The 21,545-nt window shown below is 33.8% G+C and overlaps 1 protein-coding gene across 3 annotated transcripts in view; it reads right to left on the bottom strand.

Moving 5' to 3' along the window:
- PHIP (pleckstrin homology domain interacting protein) overlaps nt 1-21,545 on the bottom strand; it is a 126,510-nt gene that overhangs the window by 65,182 nt on the left and 39,783 nt on the right. For all 3 annotated transcript variants that reach the window (XM_059941756.1, XM_059941759.1, XM_059941758.1), the window contains exons 8-15: nt 13,148-13,369; nt 12,766-12,866; nt 8,638-8,708; nt 7,114-7,214; nt 6,977-7,017; nt 6,100-6,198; nt 5,132-5,285; nt 4,562-4,696 (exon numbers count right to left, since the gene is read on the bottom strand). In XM_059941756.1, coding sequence (XP_059797739.1) covers nt 4,562-4,696; nt 5,132-5,285; nt 6,100-6,198; nt 6,977-7,017; nt 7,114-7,214; nt 8,638-8,708; nt 12,766-12,866; nt 13,148-13,369 — 924 coding nt within the window. The remainder of the gene's footprint in view (nt 1-4,561; nt 4,697-5,131; nt 5,286-6,099; nt 6,199-6,976; nt 7,018-7,113; nt 7,215-8,637; nt 8,709-12,765; nt 12,867-13,147; nt 13,370-21,545) is intronic.

The raw sequence follows: 21,545 nt of genomic DNA, 5'->3' as shown, positions 1-21,545 counted from the left end.
GACACAGCTAGAACAATAGAAATAGAGAAAAGAGAGCAGAAAAGATAAAGCAAAAGTGCCAGAGACAGGAGGAAAGCTACAAATCCCACTCTAAACATCTTTATTTTCTACCTAATAATAAAATGGCCTAGTACTAAGAAATTTCAAAGTCACTTTTCATATCTTTTCAAATTAAGTTAATACTCATTTCATTAAACTTGTAGTTAAAACTTAGCTGTACTGTGATAATTTAAAGGGAAAAAAGGCTATAAAAAACAACTTTGTATTTTAGGAACATTTATGGTTGTATTAAACTTCTAAACTTGCCTACCTCTTTTGGGGGTATGGGGAATATAATACAAAACCCCTCAACTTTAGTTCAGAGAGTTTGCACACATTTTCAAGTTATTCTGTGAAATAATTTATCTGCCTCTTAGCATTTAATAGGAGGTTTACAGCCTTTTAACTAGAATTTAGAACAACTCTTATCAAAACAAGATACCTCCTGTCACATCCAAAGACAGAACATGGGCTTGCTCAACTATACATCAACAGTTTGAAGTATTCTTAATATACACTATCAGTCTTCAATAAAATATTCCAAAATACTCAAATTTTGCCCTGAATACTCAAGCTATATAGGATCTATTCAGCTGAAACATGAATAATTGACAGAGGTAGTCGACGAATGTAAATAAGTAAAGCTTAAGGCCTAGAATTTAGGTTTTTTTCTTTTTTTTTTTTTTTTAAAGAATAAAGTTATCTTATGTTCACAACCTCCTCTACAATATTCTCTTTAGCTTCTTTCTCTGGTTCATTAAAAAGAGGAAAGAAAGGCTCGAGCCTTCCACCTTACATATTATGCTTTTCCAACAAACGCTTTTAAAAGTTTACGTTATTTTATTTTTAGTTAAAGATGAAACAACAGAGGGGCAGGGGAGTGCAAGGAGCATGTATTGTCTATCCCATTTGATACCCTGAGTTATACCATCTCATCATACACTTCTTCCAAGTAACAAAAACAAACCCAGCACCCACCCCCAACTGCTTTTATCATTCAGATCCTCTATTAAGAGGAAAGCTAGCAATAAAAATGAGGAAAATAACCCCATCAGTTTTTCTAGACAACACCACCAGCAAGTTGAGAATTTATAAGATTTTGAAATGAAATGAATTAGGGGATTATGTAAGCATACAAGAAATTAAATATTTTTATCTCAACTCTCAATCTTAAATCTTTTTATCTGTTTACAGATTTAGGTGGTGCTAAAATATTTTAAAAACTGTACTTGATACAGGAAAAAGAAAAAAGGAATTAGAAAATTTATCTGAATGATGAATATCACGTGCCATATTACAATAAAATGTTAATGTTTCAAAATATTTTAAAATTTATTAACCTTATTAATAAGTCTATTAAAATGCAATTACCATACGTCAAACATGGACTTTTAAAACATTCAACCTTTGAAACCACTGAAGATACAAGATTTTTTATTCTAAAAAATTTTTAAAGATTTTTAATTTCTGTAATAGGTGAGAAAAGTACAGTGAATACTGATTAACATACAATTATTATTTGTTACATGATTTCATTACTTTTCGCAAAGCATTATAAATTTCAAGTAGAAAATTCAATTATCATAAAAAGACTAATATTAAAGCAGTACTCTCAAAATACACTTGATAAAAACCTGTATTTTGAAGAATTTGTATATAGAATTTTTGCTCTTTTAAAGGTACAGTTTACATTCCTTATTTTCTGGCCATAGGTGTAATAGTGAATTTATTCAATACTTATAAGCTTCAATCTAAAAACTCAAATGAAATATTACTTAATCTCAATACTTTGTGTAAACTTTTACAATTTCTAGTCTAGAAATGGGGTATGTTCCACTAGAATTATTCATCCTTAAACCATCCAAGATACTATAACGAATCCCTCTACATGGTGATCAAAAGGTATTTATTAAATTGAACTTATGATTACTAGTACAATTTAATATCATGGATTGAATTTGTACTTGATCAACTTCTATGTTATTTTAGTAACTCAAAAACTTACTGATTAGCTACACACAGCCAAATAGTTATAACTATAGCCAAAACTCAACATTCATGATAGCAGACAGTGAACACAAGCTTCTACTTCTCCCTCAAATGGTTTTTATTTTCTTAATAGCAATGCTGGATGCTTTATCTTCTATCTGCCTATAGATTAAAAAAAAAACAAAAAAACAATGAAATGAACAAAGGAGTGAAGAGCAAAAAGTAGGGCACTTAGGTAACTTGTAAATTAAGAGACAGAAAAATCATCAAGCTACATAATAAGATCTCAAAAGATCTACTCAAAGTTACTATCATTATGAAAACATTTTCCCCCTGGACATATCACTAACTGGACATAGCTGGGGAATTAGGTATGTAATGACCAACCACAACTAGAGATAGCATTAAGAACACATTAACAGGGGACAAAAATCATGGGTTTAAACCCCTAATGCCCATATGATAGCTTTGTGATTTACGTAAACCTGGGCAAATCACTTCATCTCTGTACAGTTTCTCCATTCATAAAACCAGTAACAATAAAATCTACCCTAATTATATTACAAGGTTTTCATGAGACCCAAATGAGGTATTAAGTATTTTCAAAGTAGAAGGATTTTGGAAGCTATTAAAAAGCATGCAAAAAATTAAAGTGAGTATCTATATTTTAATGTGATGAGGGGTAGCTTATGTTCCAGCTTTTTAAATGCAAGATATATTTTTAATCCTTTTTAGTCTATGTTTTGTTTTTCTCACAGTTTGAAGATTCAATAGATACCATCCAGTTCTACTATTACAAAAATTTGTTTCTTCCACCCTTTAGAGGCTTTTCTCTCTCTTATTCATAGAAAGAACAGGAAAATAGCTTTATCTAAAACTCTTATTAAGCAAATAATACGTTTTAAGGCAGTAATGTAACTAATCCCTTACCTAATTTCAAAAAGCATACCATATAATATGGCTGACTTCTACTCCTGGTTATATCACTAATTTTTATTGGTCTAAGAGCAAGTCACTTCAATCTCAAGGTGCTGCAATTTTTGTATCTACTGATAATGTGGAATATTAGTGTGATCAACTTACCTGATGAGAAAAAATTCACCTTTATAACTTAAAGGTGAAAGCAATATTCAAGTATGAGAGAACACTTTCCCTCCAAACACTCTACTAGTACATCAATGACCTCTGAAAATATGAAACTAACATGTATAGCCCACAATTTGTGTTCTTTTGAAGCTATAAAGGCAAACTGAGATATGACTTATTTCCTAATTCAGCAGAGATGTTCCAAAAAGAAGCAAATCAGAAACGCCAAGGACAGAAGAGGAGAAAAGAAAAAATTCTTTACGAGCATATTTAAAGATTCGCTTTTTAAAAATTCTTCTCTATACACATAATCACTAAGGAAATCCATCTATCACTAACACTTGTACCCCAAATAATTAACAGTCTTTTTAGAAAAATAAGAATTTGACCAATTGTATATCTTACCTTATGTACACTAAGGCATATCCACGACAACAGCTAAAGTTAATTTCTTCACTAATAAAAATTCCTTTTATATTCTGCTTGCTTACTACATAGAAGTCACTTTATTATGATTATCAATCAAGTAGTGTCACTTTTATGAAATTTTTCACAAGCCATTATATTTTACAAATGACCGTTTTTTGTCAAATAGTTTTTCTTTGCAAAATAATTCTGGCCACACACTACTAATTGTATTGCTTTATGATTTATTACTAGAGGTTTTTATAATTGATTTTTTTTTTTAATTTAAAAATGCTGAAATAGTAGAAACACATGCCTTCCTTTTTGTTTTCTTTGTTGAAAGGCAGCCCTGATATACAGGAAGTAGACAAAAAAAAGTATGCCTAGATACACAACAGCAGCATGTGAGGAGCGGAGCGCTTTTGCCTTCATACAGTAGTTAGAGGAGTGGAAACACTGCACGAGTTGTATGTGGTATTAAACCACTGCAATTCAAATACTCAGCAAAATATGCTAAATATCTATACAAGAAACAAAATGTGGAGGGAAAAGGGCTTAACCCAAATAAATACCTAACATACCATAACTTGATAAAAGGCAAGAATACCTGTTGCTTTGGTTTTAATTTTAAAATGGATATATTTGAATCAAATTCTGTTGCACTGGAGGACTGCTGATGAAATACAATAACACAATATAAATATTTATTTATAATTTCTTCACATGGTTTTCCAAACATTTTTCTTCTCTATATTGTCTTTTCATACTTGTGAGTTTTTCACCAAAGTTTCACTATTAAAAGTATTTTAAAAACTAAACTAGTTATCACAATATACAGGTATAGTAATACGCACATCAATTTTCTTTTAAATTTAGTATCTCAATAGAAGTATGGAATAAGTAATAACTCTTTTTTGAAACTTAAAGTGGAAACAATGTCTGAACCGTTTCTTAAATGGATTTCCTTTGTGATATGCAGGGGACCTGTGTCAAGAACTCCCCAGGTCTTTAATAGCCATAAAATGAAGAGACTGATAATTACCATATTGAAATAAGATCGAATTTTGACGCCTCTTGCCAGATCCCACACTATCACATTTCCATCATGACCAGCAGAAAAGAGAACTCTTGGATCGAACGGGTGTGGCTCAAGAACAAATACCTCATCTTCATGACCCTGAAATATTTTTTAAGTGGCAAAGCATTACAAATATTAAAAGATAAAAAGAAAACTCAAACACCAACAGGACAACATTTCTAAAATATGAGTTTTAAGAGTTATTAAAGTGGTAAAAATCTTCAAATTTATCGATGTATAATAACAAAGCTGAGCTAGTATCACTGTCCAGGGATTTGCTATCATTTGGTGAAACCTGAGAATATTATTTACTGATCCAGCCCTACATACTAAAAAATAGCAAGATCTATATTTCCAAGCCAAACCTGTTTAAGTGCATTTTAAAATTATTTCCATTCTCCCACAAAGACCTGTTACCCAGCCAGCAAGTAAGAGATCTCAGATAATATAAAAGACTTTATTTCTTAATGAAAATATTCTATTCTACAATCAGCTTCAGTTTATACCAAATAAAAATTAGTCTTTTTTTCTCACCATCAGGACATGAATTAGTTGACCGGTGTAAGAATTCCAAACTTTCAGAGTCATGTTATTAACTGCAGTTATAACTGTATTGTCATGCCGATCCCATGCTACCATAGTTACTTTCATTTTTGTGATTTTATCTTCTATCCCTTGAAGGTTTTGGCTGAAAGTGATGGAGGCAGTATTTGTTTACACTGATATTATTTATTAAAATACCAATATGACAAAAACCTAAATGTATTTTCTTATAGGTTACATTTATTAACATGGATAACTAACTATTGTTTAACACGGTAATTAAGAATAGTTTGAACCAACAAAGAACGATGGCAAAAATCACTGCACGGAGTCAGCAAAATCAGGAGTCCAGCACTCCTAAGTCCTTAGTAATAGATGACCTTGAGTAAATATTACTGGCTTTAACTCTTTCTGGATCCAGGAACTCTGTGCCATGCTGCTCACTCGCCATCTTTTACTGTTGCTCTCATTCCCTGCTAACTACTTTGCTCTCCCTTCCGAGACTACTACACACAAATACAAACAGAGAAAAATGATAAAATATTAAAACCAAAATAACAGTTACAACGTGTAGTATAACTTCTCTTGGCTGGAGACAACCAGTGGATATACCACATCATCCCTGTGTCAGACGGAACATTATAATATGTTCTGCTTTCTGAAAAAACTAGTAAAACTTGCAGCTATTCTTACAGTACTATCATCCTCCTCTTAACAAAACTGAACTGAAGGGAATCATTAATGCAGCAGGTCTTCTCAAACAGGGCAAAAATTCATTTTATAAAAATCAACATCTTCATCTCCAAAAGCACCTCTAGTTATTACAGAAAAGTGATCATTTTAACATGGTTTATGATACATGCATTTATAGGCTGAGAGTCACACCAACCTGTAATATAGCTTTACAACTTTAAATGTTCTAGCTATATCTATGTAATATTTCAAATTTGATCTCTTACCCTGCTGGACGAGTAGCCATATCCAGCAAAATACTCTTCCATTCTCTTCGTTTAAATTGCCAAATACGTGCTGTCCCATCACGACTGCCACTTACAAACCTGCAAAGGAGCCCACCCCACAAAGAAAAAAATCATATGTGCTCTACCAAAATGCACTTTCCAATAGAGTTATGTTTTTAAAAATGCTAAAAAAGACAGTATTCATCTTTACTTACACAGCATTCTAATATAATAGAGATTACTCTATCTGATATTCTCTGCGAATCTAAGAATTTCTGAAACTTCATGGGCTTTAAAAATTTTAAATACATATACACATTCTAATGTGCACGGCTAGGTCTCACAAATAACATTCAAAAGTGATTCAAGGCCACTATTTGCTACCTTAGAAAGAGAATTGATATTTTCCAATGGAAAAACACAGATTTTCCTTTCAACATTAAAGAACTTGACTCATTCTAATCAGGTGTAGAAATATCTTTTTTTAATTTAAAACAAGAACATGAGAAAACTTACACAACGTCATCTAAGCTTATCAATAAACAGTTCTGCCTCAAATATTATATCATGATACATTTCCAATCTCTACTAAGTTTCTTTACACTTTGATATGTATAGAAAATGTGTGGGGTGGATAAAAGTCCCTATTATTAAAAAAACAGTGGCCAAATAAACTAACATTATTACAGATAAAACATAAAGACGTGTTCACAGGCATGTGAAGGCTATATTGACTTTTCATTATAACTAGTCAAGACCTTTATTTTAGGTGGCTAATTAATATACAAATCTAACTAAAACCTGACCATAAGAACTGTCTTTATTTCATAATTTAAAAACTGGAATTCAATTTGACAAACAAAAATAATTATTTTACCTGTTACTAGTGTTGGAAAACTGGATACTGTCAACTTTGTCCTATATATAAACAGATGAACAAAAAAGAGGATCCTGAATATAAACCGTTAGACTCATTTAAATTGTACTCATCTAACTCTTTTCAGCAATACTTACAGTATGAAACTCCAATTCTGATATTTTCTCTGGCTGACCTGATCCAAAAAAATAAACCCTAATAATATGATCTGTGCTCCCTGTGGCCAGAAACATTCCACCTGAGGAATAACACCAAACATTTATGAGTAAGACACAATGTCAGAATCTCTGGAAATTAAATAATAAATGCAAGCAACATTATCATAATATACGTTGAATGACTAATATTTCATTCTAAAACTATTCATACTTGTCCTAATGTATATAATACATCTAACCTGAAATTAAGAAAGTCTGCTAACATAAGCTTTGCCTGGGAAGAATTTTTCAATGTTTACAGAAGTTTTCTTCTAACAAATGATTTCACCAAGTAACTACATAATCACGTTAAAATTATCAGTCACCATTGCTAGAAAACATGTCTTTTAATTCTGCTGAAATCCCTCTCTTGCCTCATTTCCCATCTGTTAAAACCCTATCAAATTTTTAGGGCCCAGTGCCTTCACTACAGGCTTTACAGACTTGTAATCAAATAAGCCTGCTCTCCTCTGAACTCTCACTCAGACTTTGTCTTGTAGCAAATACATTCTACTCTGCATTACAGTTATTTGTATATGCAATTTACTCTCTCTTGGAATCAATACCCTCCCGTAGTGCTGAAAACAGTGCTATATATAATTGCACCTAGAGTACTCTGAAGCATATGTAGTGCCTGTAATTATGCTACTGCTAGAAGTAAAACTGTCTTCATGGCAGTAGCAGTGGAAATCTAGAAGCTAGTATATAAAGATGTTTAGATATTAGTATGGCAAAAATAGATTCATGTCCTCAGTTTGCAATCTCTTATCTCAGGTACTACTGCTCTCCACAATTATGAAAGGAAAAGAAAAGGTAAAACCGGAAATAAACGTGGAAGGAACTGGTATTAGGAACATTAATTCGTGTTTCATTCTCTCATCAATTCGCTTAAAATCTCCGGATCATAATTTGTTTAAAAAGACTCTAATATCCATTCAAAATGCTGCTACAAAAACTCAAAACATAATTGGAATCTTAACATTGCTATACCACTACTTTTTAAAGAGCGAATAAGAATAATCTGGAGCAAAGTAATTAATAAAGATGTACAAATATCTATCAACCTATTTTACTTAGCTATGTGTGCCTACAAAATCCATAAAAATATAAAACAGATTTAAAAATACTTTTCTTTCAAAGAGATAATTATTCAAAGACTTATTCTTTAACAGTCAATTTTGAAACTATTTTATCCCTCCTACCAAAGAATTATGGTCTTCTTAAAGAAAAGTCTTCATCATTTAAACACTCAATCAAATGAGTATATAAGTTAAACTCGAGCAAAGTTCAAATACTTATAAACTAGTTTACGATCATCCCCTGGTATGCACATGAGAATATGATTTATATTACAACAGTAAGTATTTTCCAAAATTTTATGTGTTCCACTAGAGTATCTCCTTTAAGTGGAGAATACAACTTATACAACTTTAAGTGGAGAATTAGGAAGAAAAAAAATCTTACCAGCACTAAAAGAAGAACAGATCATTTGAACTCCAGGCCGAGGGCGCTCTGTAAATTTTGCAGGTCTCGGACTGTAATACAAAAAATAACCAATTAAAAATATCCCAAAGGGACCAGCAACACCAGAACTCAGCTGTCTCAAAAAATAACTACAGAAGGACAAAATTAAATAAGAAGCAACAGAGGGCTCCCTTCCTAAAAACAAGCTCAAAATCATTGTGTGTCATGATCAGCAGGATCTTGTGGAAACTTTAGATACAGATTTTGCAGGAGCTCCTGATTATACAACAATCCACACATGAAACAAAGCCACTGTCACACCTGGCATGTAGTTATTGGTTACACTCACTTCTAATCATCTATCCAATTTAACAGGTTCTCAGTTTCATACAGCAGAAGAGCAATGCACAAATATATAAGGAAATACAGGTCATTTGTAAACATGAACAAACTAGCAAAATAGGTGCCATCTCATTGGCATATATACACCATCAATCAATAAACTTTTTCAATATTAGACGGTGTTAATTAAACATCTCCCTCTGTTTACTTTCTATAAAATATGCCCTTTAAGACTCCAAAAACTAAGAATCTTACATTCTAGTGAAAATCTGAAGACTATTTGACTCTCACATCAACTATAATGCTCATTTAAAACAGTGATCTATAGAAAATAGGTCACACTCAACTATACTTACATTAATTGTATAATTATATTACAGATTATATGTTTTATATTAATGCTATTGACATTAATGCTTAGTGTTACAATCAACTATACTAAAGAAAAATTAAATTACAGATTTTACCCATGCCATCTCCAATATATGTACAATGTATACGTAATGTTCCAATACAGTGATCATATTTAAAGCCCTTATGTACATATATTTTGACCAAGTTTTTCTCAGAATATTAGGAGAGAGAGCTAAAAAATAGAGCCTTCAACCAGAGTGCACTGCATAACTTTCGCAATCCACAACTATTGAACACAGAACAGTTTCAGTCTTGTGGTCATTTAGGGAAAAAAAGTACAAAATACTTCTGATCTATCAATTATATATTCTGAACAACAGAACACAACAAAAAGTATTTTCTAAAATTTTTAAAAATAAATTTGTAAATAAATTTTGTTAACTGACATTTTAATAACTTTTCTTAATATTCACAGGCTCTGATATAGCTGAGCATAACTGATATGGAGAAAGAGAAACTTACACTCTTAAAACCTAAACATTTATTCAGAGGAAAATTAACTCTGAGTAAATTTATCTGAAACTAGAAAGGCAACTAAAAGCACTACTTCCATTAGTACCTTGTAGACTGTGGAGGTGTGTTTTTATTAAGTTTTGGCACAACTGCTCATACCTGTGCCAAACAACCAGTTAGTTAGCACTCATAAGCAGAATATGCAAATAATCATACAGATTGTCATTTCAAACGAATGTTAAGATTTTTAAAGAGAAAAAAACAGATAAGCAGGTACATATAATTTATTTTTAAATGTACATTTGAGGAAATATTTCGAGACAAGGCCTGGAACTCAGACTCTGAGTTCAGTTCCCAGTTTTGCCACTTATCTGTGTGACCTTAGGCAAGTTAACATTTCTGCACCTCAGTCTTCTAATCTGTAAAATGGGGGTAAACATGAGAACATATCTCAGAGTCCCGGAGAGAATCAGATGAGTTTAATGCACATAAAGTGCTTAGTTCTGTGCCCAGCGCACTCAGTAAATTATTATTAGCATTATTAGTATTTTAATTAGGTTCAACCAGTTCAAGATGGTCCATCAAGAAATAACTGCTATTTGGTTTGGCCTAGTGGTTAAGAGGCGGTCCTGACGGTGCACTTCCAGTATTTGCCTCAGTTTTCTCTCCTATCTGTCCTGAAGATAATAACTATACCTTCCTCATAGGGGTGTCATAAGAATTAATGAGATAACAGTTATAGAGTGCCTAATACTAGGCTTGACAGACTAAGTGCTTAATAAAAATTTGTAATCATTATTATCATTTGCACATTTTAGGATTCCAATTCTTTTCTCACATCTGTCTAGGCTTGGACACCTTCCTCCTACTCAGAGATCTCTTGAGCCAGTTTTCGAGTCAACCAGCCACTCAAATTACTCATCTAAGAAGCAGCGTCTTTACTAGTGGGAGTTGTTACCATACACATAAACCCTGTATAAAAGTGAATTTATTAAGAGATTTGGGTTTCCAAAACAGATTTCATTTACTGATAGAACTGATTCTTTCAATTAATGCAGACTGGGCTGCTGAGGTCACTTACCCCAGAGATTATTCAAAAGCATTACCGTTCAATACGATTTTTGCCTCTGATTAGTAATTAAGGCCACATTTTTTGGCAGTTATCAACCATGTATACATAAAGAAAGGAAAACAGGCATCTCAAAGTCTGTGTGTGAGGAAAATTGCTCTTACTTTTATGCCTGAACTCAAACTGAAAGTTTTCATGGGACAATTATAGTAACAAATAGAAAAGAATATTACTTCTAAGTGACTAGAAAAAACTTTTATGTCCAAAAATAGGAAAATCACTAAGCAAAGTATGGAACAGCTCAATGGAATATAATGCAGCTATTAAAATTATGTGAAAAAAATTGTTAGGGTAGTGGGTTTACGGGTGAATCTACATAAAGGTTCTGAAAAAAATCATTTATATGGACTACATCACTTCTCACTTCCAAATAAATATTACTGTACTTAGCAATGTAATCCTCTAGAAGCACAAAGTGAGAGCTTAATTTTGTAAACACATTTTTTGTTCCTATGTTGATTCGAAAATTGCTGATCACTTTTTCTTCAAAAACAAGATAGGAAAAGACGAAGGTATCAAAATCAGATCCATAAGGAGGTAAAGAATACTCAAAGGAGAAAACAATTAACTACTGCTATTGTCCATACACATGAGTAAAACATTTCATTTCAACTTTTATCTAAATGCCTACAGAAAGCCTTTACTATTCTAAATATTAAGAATGCAACTAAAGTGAAATCAGCTTGCTTTCTCCCAAGAGCCAAGTCTTTGATTACAATCCCTTCTGCAAAAGAACTATAGTTTGCTGTATTATGCTACCCATGCTGCCACAGCCCCCTAAATGCCCTGTCATAAGAGGCACCATTCAGGAATGTTCACACATATGAGGTTTATCTAAACATTACTGTTTTGAAATAACAAAGACATACACAAATTATTTTATTAAATAACTCAATTTGGGTTGATAATTTATAAACAGATGTCAGAGACAATTATTGAGATATATCTAATCTGAATGACTTTTTACCCTGAGAGCTCAGAGGTGGCCATTTCAACACTATGGAATCCCCGTATGCACTACCTCCCCATTCACCGATTGTCCATGGGGTAAATACAGCACTTCTCCCACTATATCCACTTGAGACGTGGCATGACACAGCACAGAACCAGAGGGCGGGGAAGGAAATGTTACAGTCCTGGCCTTGCCATTTTTAAAAATTTTTAACTGTGGGAAAGTTGTTTAACTTTCCTTTGCCTCAGTGTCCTTAATCTAAACATAATATTGTCCAGACAACTTATTTTGATAAACCAAGATATTATTATAGGTGAAAGCACAAATGCAAAATGCTATTATGGGGCAGAGGTAAGGGTGCATCTATCTACCTTGACGTAGTTTAGTGAAAATTTAATGATTCCATTTTCCTAAATTTCCCTAGATCTACAATAAAATCCAGTCTATAGATGCGATAACAGAAATAATTACAATTCTTCTAAAGAACTAGAAACTCTGAAGATTATGTTCTCAGTACCAAAAGGAGTTACTGATATGTAACTGCAGCATACAAAAAAGAAGTGGTAATAAGACAGGTATATTCTGAAAGAGCTAGGGCTAGGAAAAAAGATAAGAGAAAAAAGAAATAAACATGTTAACAAAAATCTTTCTTTAAAGCATGAAAACAAAAAGAAAAGCATAAAAATGAAAGAGGTCAGTGAAGAGACAAAATGAAATTTGTTATTTACTCAAGGAGAAAAAAAAGTAAAATTATTCCTATTGTTGACTACTTCATACTTTTGTGATTTCAACCATTAAATTATACACATTTATTCTATGAAATAGAAGAGCAACTGACTTTATTTTAAGGGTTCCAGCATCCCACAGCCAAAAACAAATAGTGCCATCTGCCCCAGTAGAAGATAGATATCTCTTTGAGCCACTGCACAATGGTGAGAACTGAAAAACAAAGAAAAAAAAATTTTTACAAGAAGAGTAACACAGTCCAAATAATAAACCCATCTTTACCATACAAACAGCAACTAACACTAACAGAGAATACTCAGAATTGACGAAGGTCATGGCTACCATGTTATTTAAAGTCCATGTATTTATAAAGAAAAGAAAAATACTCCTTTTTTCATTTTAGTTGGCTTTATACAATAGATTATAAAAGTGACTTCTTAAAATTTATTTTAAATTATAACCAACGAGGATTTTGCAGAGATTAAAACGACTACCTGTAGTGACGTTATAGATGCACTGTGGCCCTGAAGAACAGCCAAAGGCGCACATGTTCGCAGACACCAGACTCGGATCATTTTATCACAACTTCCAGCTGCTATCATGGTATTCTCGTAGTTTACAGCCATGTCTGATATTTCAGCAGCATGGCCTCTTAGAGTAGCTAATAATCTCCCATCATCTGTTGCCCAGATTTTCACAAGACAGTCATCAGAACCCTTAAAATAAAAATGGATATTAATAGAATTAACTCTGTAAATTTTAATTGGAAATCTTAACACAGATTAAAAAAAATCATATCTTTTACATCCACTTCCCAACAATTATAATTTTAAGTACTAAAAAGTGTTAAATACTTGTGTTATGAATTTTCCTCTACATAAGGCTCTTTATTTTATTAAATTATTCACTTATAAAGAATACTCGTGTGCCCATCATCTAACAGGAAAAGTAGGATGTTAGCAATAGCTAACATTTACCTGTGGTCCCCTACCCACTACCTATATGGTAGCCTCTATATGGAACCTTGTAAAAGAATCTGAACATCTAAAATAACAAAATTATAACTGCAAAACAAATGTAATACACAATAGTGACTAATCCTATCTATGTTAATATAAAAATGAAAGGAAGCTTATTTGAGGCTTTTTCTCCTAAGAAGCCAAAATCTACAATACATGTGAGTTTCCCATCATTGATCTTCAGCTAAATACATTACATATAAAATCACCCATCAGTTATAAGAAAAAAATTAATTTTATCTGTATGAAGTCAATAAAAATATATATATTACTTGTTTGCTGCAGCAGCATAAGCTCAGGAAGAAAATGTAAAGAATACAGAGTTTCCTATGAATTCCTATATTTACAAATAAACATTTCAACTTCACTTAGCCAAAGCAGCAGTAAGACCTTCTAGACCTTTTTTTTCTTTTCTAATTTTCCTTATTCATCCTACAGCTCAAAGTTCACTCTTTTACCAACCTCTCCCTATTTTCCCCTAGTTTTTATATTAAAAAGTTTTAGACATACAAAAAGTAGAGAATATTACCAATAATCTCATATATCCATTCCCCAGATTCAAAATTTATCAAAAGATTGCAAAGGTTGTAGGTTAGAATTCTTTACAATCTTCCAATCTAATTTGTTAAAAAATACACACACACACAATTTTATCTGATATTAGAAAGTACTTAGAGGATCTACAAAAGTGACGCAGATAAGTATCCACTTCATACTGATGACAGACATGACATATAAATGATCACACACACAGTATTAACAGAATATGTTAAATGCTGTATCTTAAATCAGACTCTGCCAACACTACCTAGAGCACCCTCAATTAACTACAAAACCAGTTCTGACTGACCTTTGAAGCAAATTAAATGGGTCACCAACCACTGAAGACTAGTAATAAAACTTAACTTTGGTGAATTATTCACATTAAAATCTGGTATTCCCATCACGTTCACTTAATCTCAGGCTCTTCATCTATAAAATAAGGAAGTTAAACTGGATGATCTCCAAGGTTCCCTTTTAAAATTCAGTGATTCATGCATTCATTTATCCATTTGCCTTGCGATTAAATATGTGCCCAACACTGGAGATTCAAGGGTGATGAATAAAGACATAGTATTCCTGTCCTTATGAAGCAAGGCAGAAGAATATAAATGCAATAACATGTCCTAAGTCCTATACTCTTAATCAGTAGAGATCTAAAAGGAGAGCAGTCTGTTTTTCCTCAAATGTGGAGAGGTAGAATCTGGAAATGAATCCAGAAGCAGTGATGCTTGGACAGTCAATACAATGTAGCAGCTTAAGAGCACAGACTCTAGAGGTCAAGAAAAAAATGGTTAAAAGATCAATAGAAGAATTTAAAATTACATCAAAAATGTCTCTCTAACACAAGTCAGTAAAAGAGAAGCAGAAGAACAAAAAAGAGATGGGACAAACAGAAACTATTAGTAAAAAGGCAGAAGTAAATCCAACCGTATCTAGAATTCCATTAAGCGAGAGAATGGGACCTGGTGCAACCTCTTTCTACACGTTTGACCTCGGAAGAGTTGCATGTACCTTCTTTGCCTCATTCTTCTAATCTACACCTACCTCATACGGTTGTCGCAAAAAATAAATGAGTAAATGAAGGCGGAGCGCCTGGCACAGAGTAAAAGCTATATATATACATATTTATATATATATATGGACTATCTACCATTACTGCTTTTGTTGCTGGTAGTATTCTTACTCTAATAATATTCTTATTATTTTAAAAAGAACAAATATTCCAGATGGCAACTAGAGAGAAAAGTATGACCAAAGGCATGAAAATGTGAGAAGTTCAGGGAACTGCAAGTAGTCTGTAAGCTAACTTAAAGTGTGAGGTGAAGGCAAGAGGATGAAGTCGGGGAAAAACTGTGAAGGACCTTTTATGGGATACTAAGGAATATGGTATGTAATGGGGATCACTTAAGGTGATCAAGCAGGTGAATATCAGGATCAGATTTGTTTTCCAAAGATCATCTTGGCATCAGTATGAATTAGGCAAGAAAGTAAGAGGCCCGTTGAAAGTTGTTAACTTAGTACAGGCAGGAGAGAATGGTAATATTGTTATTAGAGAAGAGAAGGATTAGAAGAGATGGATACAATAGGTACTTGGGGGAACAAAAAGGATGAGGACTACATCCCTGCCAACTGTGGGAAATGAAGAAGGAGCCTGTGTGTAGACTGTGATTTCCAGAAAGCTGGTCTACAATACCAGCTGGCACAAAGAAGTGCACTAGGTACCTGTTGGACAACCAAAAAAGGCTTTAAAACATTTATTCAACTCTCAATTTCTCTAAATTCCACAAATTAAGTCAATTTATTCACTTCATTTGCTTACCTTCTAAAAACTAAGGCAGTATTTGCCTCTGACCTACATTCACAACAAAAATAAAATTTTAAGTATGCTAATACAGGCAGAATATGTGAAAAGAGTAAAATCATGTCATCTCATTATTTCTTATGTATCTGAATTAAGAGTCTGCTGTATATCCTACTACAGAAGGTGTGTCACATATTTTCCATGTTAACAGAAAAAAAAAAACAAAAAACAAAACCCATACATCTTTTTGACCAAAATGCCAGCTTTTAATGAAAAGGACAGGGGTAACCTGTTATCTAAACTCAGCTTCCAGTGACTTTTCACTAATTAAAATTGAACAAAAAGTCCCACTATATTCCTACTGAGTTTATTAAGTTCACTAATTTAATATTACTTTATAATTCTGCTTTATTTAGACAAGTACTAAAAAACCCCCGCAAAACCAAAAACCAAAACTTTTTTTTGTATTAAAAAAAACCACTGTACACAATTCCCCCTATAGTGTGTATTATCCCAACTAACCTTTCTTTTCTTCCATTAAATTGCAGGAGAGAAATTTTTCATCGTACTTTCACTCTCTTCACTATCCTCTTCTATGATATAAAGTAGTATACTGTCCCCAACCCTTATCCCTGCTCACAGAACTCCTGGCAGAATTTCAAACAAAACCCTAAAGCATCCTCAGGCAATTTCTATTTCATCATTCATTACTTGTGATCATTCATCTATTTTTATGGAAATGTGAAACTAAATATGATTTGACAAATTCAACTAAGTTCTTTTAAAATGACTATCAGAGATACAAGTATACATAAATAATTGTTTGAAAAGGACTGCAGACAAGAAGAAGAATCAAATTTACTGGGAAAACATTTTTTTTTTAATTTTTATTTATTTATTTATGGCTGTGTTGGGTCTTCGTTTCTGTGCGAGGGCTTTCTCTAGTTGTGGCGAGCGGGGGCCACTCTTCATCGCGGTGCGCGGGCCTCTCACTGTCGTGGCCTCTCTTGTTGCGGAGCACAGGCTCCAGACGCGCAGGCTCAGTAGTTATGGCTCACGGGCCCAGTTGCTCCGTGGCATGTGGGATCCTCCCAGACCAGGGCTCAAACCCGCGTTCCCTGCATTGGCAGGCAGACTCTCAACCACTGCGCCACCAGGGAAGCCCGGAAAACATTTTTTAAAGCACCATAAATGTGTTTAAGTTGAATGTGGAAGGATGAACTAAACTTTGATAAAACTACTCTTTTTAAAAAGACCAAAATGCAGAGAATTTGAACAAATGATCTTTCTTTCCAGAGCCTACCTCAAATGTTAGTAAAGTCAATAATAAACCAAAGAGTAGAACATTTTTAGTTTTCAATCACAACTTTAAACAGAGTATTGGACATTAAAGCAAAAGTAATGTTATTTAAATGGTGAAAAGAAAGAGATGGACAACACAGGCACAGGGGTCAGCCTTGGTAGGAGGGACACATAGGCTCCTAGGCTGCATGAAGGGGGAAGAGGTATGGTGGAGATAGCAATTTTAAAGCAAGCAGCAGAGAAATTAGATGATTCTAACCTTAGCAAGTAAGACAAATATCTGAAGATCATTTCCTTCAAGTGGAGAAGGGGGAAACAAAGAAGGAACCAAAAAAAGGTGAGCAAAGTTTGAAAATGTGGTGGAATTTTAAGAGCAATAAGAAAAAGGGAAAAAACCTGGAAGCAACGTGAACTTCCTGCTAAAATTAGATAGCATGATTTTAGAAAAAAATCTCAATTGACAAGTTTTTTAAGCAAGGTTCTAATGCCTAGGGGAAAACGAAGTATTCATTTATTTTCAGTAACATCTAGATGTTGCTGCTAGGACTGGGGATTTGGTAAGGTGAGAAAAGTTGGGAGTACGAAGTATAACTGGGAAACTAGAAACAAAAATTAAGCTGGAAAGGTTTTATCTGAGGAAGGTAATAGAAGGTAGGGGTTTTAAATGCCTGTTAGGGAGTTTCAATTTAACCTGGTGAGGAAGCTACTGAAGAATTTTAAGCAGACAAGGCATAGTCACTCTAATATTTTAACCACGATAAGTTTTAAGAAATACACGAACTGGTGAAAATTGAAGATGCTTTTATGGAATTCATTTTTTAATCAAATTATAATGTTAACTAGTGGTTAATGCCAAGCAAATATAAGACAGTAGTGGATCATTAGTTTCACTTTTCAATAATGTAAAATTGTCATAATTACCACGAAAGAGTACTCATTAATATGTTATCATTTGTCTGTTTACATCAAACCTAGTATAAAGATAACAAAAAGAACAAGTAGCTTTAGCTTACAGAAATCCCCAAACAAATGAGATATACCAAATTTACATTGCTTTCTCTTAAATGTCAAGACATCTCATCAATGCAAAGATAAAGCCAAGAAAGCTGAAAGAGCACCTGATTTCTATCCTGAATAAACAACAGTGTAGGTATTATTTGTGAAAAGGCTTGATAAAGGGTGGAACTTAAACAAAATTTAGATTTGCCTAAACTTACGAATTTAAAGTACCCTATGAATTTTCTTATTCCACAGCCACACCTAAAGCCACACACACAAAATGATTAAGGCAAGTGCCTTTAAAACTATCAACATACTCTGTAGCTTAGAACAAGAGGAAGGAAACTGAATCAGACATTTACTCTGGAATCATTATTTCTTTAATACTTTTAAGTAGACTGGTGGCACTAATGACATTTCCTTCCAGCGTACAACTAGATCTCTTACACTGCAGGTAATTCTCACTTTATGTCTATCTAAAAGAGGTTCCTATTTTCTGAATCCCTTTTGGAAACGCAAAGTTTCTTCAAAATAAAAAGTGTGAGAGGCAAATTTCAGATAAATAAAAACAAATGCTGACATTCTCTATAGTTAAGCCCAGGCAATCAATGTATTGTACACATTTGCTTTTGGTATTCTGGTAAAGGAAGTTTTCGACAGGTCTCTGTGACATGGCTTTCTACTTTGTCATGCACTTGGGTATTAAAATGTTCCTTAAAATCTACAAAAAACGTCCTACTTATTGATATGAAAATTTTATGAAACAACTTCAGCCACAAGGCCTTCTTCAATCACTTAAATTCTATGTAAAAATTAAAGAAGGACCTAAGGTCAAATTTAAAGTTTCTGGAAGACAAGTTTTAAAGAGCTTAACTGAACTATTTATGTATATATGTATTTATTTATTTAAACTAAAGCTAGAAGATTAGAGGTAACAACTATGTGAACCATTCAATGATGAAGAAAACTACTCTACAGGATGGAACAGTAAGTGACAAAGAATTGTGGACTTCTGTGAGCAGAAAACCGCACACGTTTGGAAACAGTACAGCAGGTTGATTCTGCTCAGACGACCTTAAAATTAAAAAGTAGATCTGTAAACCTTTCCCTGCTAAAAGAGAAGCATCAATTGAAGAGACCAACCAAAGATTACTACTTTGACACAAAGATAAACTAGGTGATTTGTAATCTTATAGTGTCTTGGAGAATTTGGCAGTCCTTGGCAGAATCAACAAAGAGAATTCTCATTTCTCTCGCTACTGCTGCACAGCTTATGAGTCAGATTTCACCTCTTGATGTCATTAGAACAAACAGAATTAAATGTTAAAAACACCATGTAGGGCTTCCCTGGTGGCGCAGTGGTTGAGAATCTGCCTGCCAATGCAGGGGACACGGGTTCGAGCCCTGGTCTGGGAAGATCCCACATGCCACGGAGCAACTGGGCCCGTGAGCCACAATTGCTGAGCCTGCGCGTCTGGAGCCTGTGCTCCGCAACAAGAGAGGCCGCGATGGTGAGAGGCCCGCGCACCGCGATGAAGAGTGGTCCCCACTTGCCGCAACTAGAGAAAGCCCTCACACAGAAACGAAGACTCAACACAGTCATAAATAAAAATAAATAAAAAAGAACGTGAATTTCTAAAAAAAAAAAAAAAAAAAAAAAAAAACACCATGTATATGGTTATGCATACTATAATGTCATTTTCTTTTCAGGCTAAAAAGTAGCCTATTCAGGCAGCTAAAAATTGCTTGTAATTTAAATTTAGTTCAATGTTTTTTTCAAGAAGAGGCTATTGATTTTCTTTCTTACCAATCTATCAGACCCCTATTTCATTTCCCTTACAAATTACCCTAAACTTCAGTGTCAATCATTTCAACACACACCAAATTTTCTCACTCCCTTGTCCACCTAAACCACCAATGACTAAACTTGTATCAATGTAATCATCACTTGCTCTTATCCTGCTCCCAGATGCCAAGTACCATTATGGAAAAGAAGACAAGGACACTAAATCTGCAACACTGCAAATTCATAACTCCTGTTTATTTGGAAGGCTAAGGCTAATCAGCATTCCTCTTCCCCCCATTCATCACTCTTTCCTTATTACCAGGTTTGATCACTCACCTCTAGAACCCAGTCCCACCCCCTAACCAAGACTCTTATCAGATAAAATATTTCACCTTGAAAAGCAGAATCTGTTCATTGTAAACCTAATTATCTATCTTTCTAAATAGTCCAAATAAACTGTTCTTTATCTATTTATTCATTTATCTATCCTCCATAAAGACCACTGTACATCAATTATCTCCTCTCATATCTGCGCTCCTAGTTCCTTACCCTTGACCCAGTTTTTCAAAACTTTACCTTCCTATAAATCACTGTAGTCTAGCTCTCCTTTCCATCACTACCAAACTTACTGAATATGCAGTATCTTCCCTACGCTACCCCCCATGTACTTTTAAAAAGTAATTTTGCATTTCAAATTTACAGAAGTTTCAAGAGCAGTACCAATGTCTTCCATCACTCAGATTCATCAACTATTAACAATTCACTGCATCAGCTCCATCACCACCTTTCTTTCCTTTCTCTCCATATTAACACACACACACACACCCCCGCCCATTAGTGTTTTTCTGCACCATTTAATAGTAGGCTGCAGACTTGACGCCCCGTCACTTCTAAATATCCCAGTGTGCATTCCTCTAAAACAAAGACACACGTCTACCTAAGTTGGGAAATCAATATTGATAAAACTGCCATCCAATCCACAGGCCCCATTCAAATTCTGTCAACTATCCTGATAACATTCCCTTTTCCTTTTTGGCCTAGGACCCCATACAGCAACATGTTAAATTTCAGTTGTATTGTCATTTCAGTCTCTTCAGTCTGGAGTATTTCCTGAGGTTTTCTCTGTGTTTCATGTCCTCAGAACTTTATAAAGAATACAGACCTCACATCTATAGGATGACCCTGAACCTCAGTCTGTCTAATGTTCATTAATGACCAGACGCAGATCATACTGTCTTGGTAGGAATCCCACAGACAAGATGTTGTGTTTTCCTCAGTGTACCACTTCAGAGGATACACAATGTCAACCCATCCCACCACTAGTGAAGTTAATAACTTTGTCTTGTTAATGTTTCCCATGTTTCTCCCCTGGAAAGTTGCACTTTTTCCCCTTTTAATTAATTAACTTGGTATCTTGGGGGAACACATACAAGATTATGCTA

Source organism: Balaenoptera ricei, chromosome 12, assembly GCF_028023285.1.
Source record: "Balaenoptera ricei isolate mBalRic1 chromosome 12, mBalRic1.hap2, whole genome shotgun sequence".
Classification (NCBI taxonomy): domain Eukaryota; kingdom Metazoa; phylum Chordata; class Mammalia; order Artiodactyla; family Balaenopteridae; genus Balaenoptera; species Balaenoptera ricei.
This window is presented reverse-complemented; position numbering and strand designations above follow the sequence as displayed.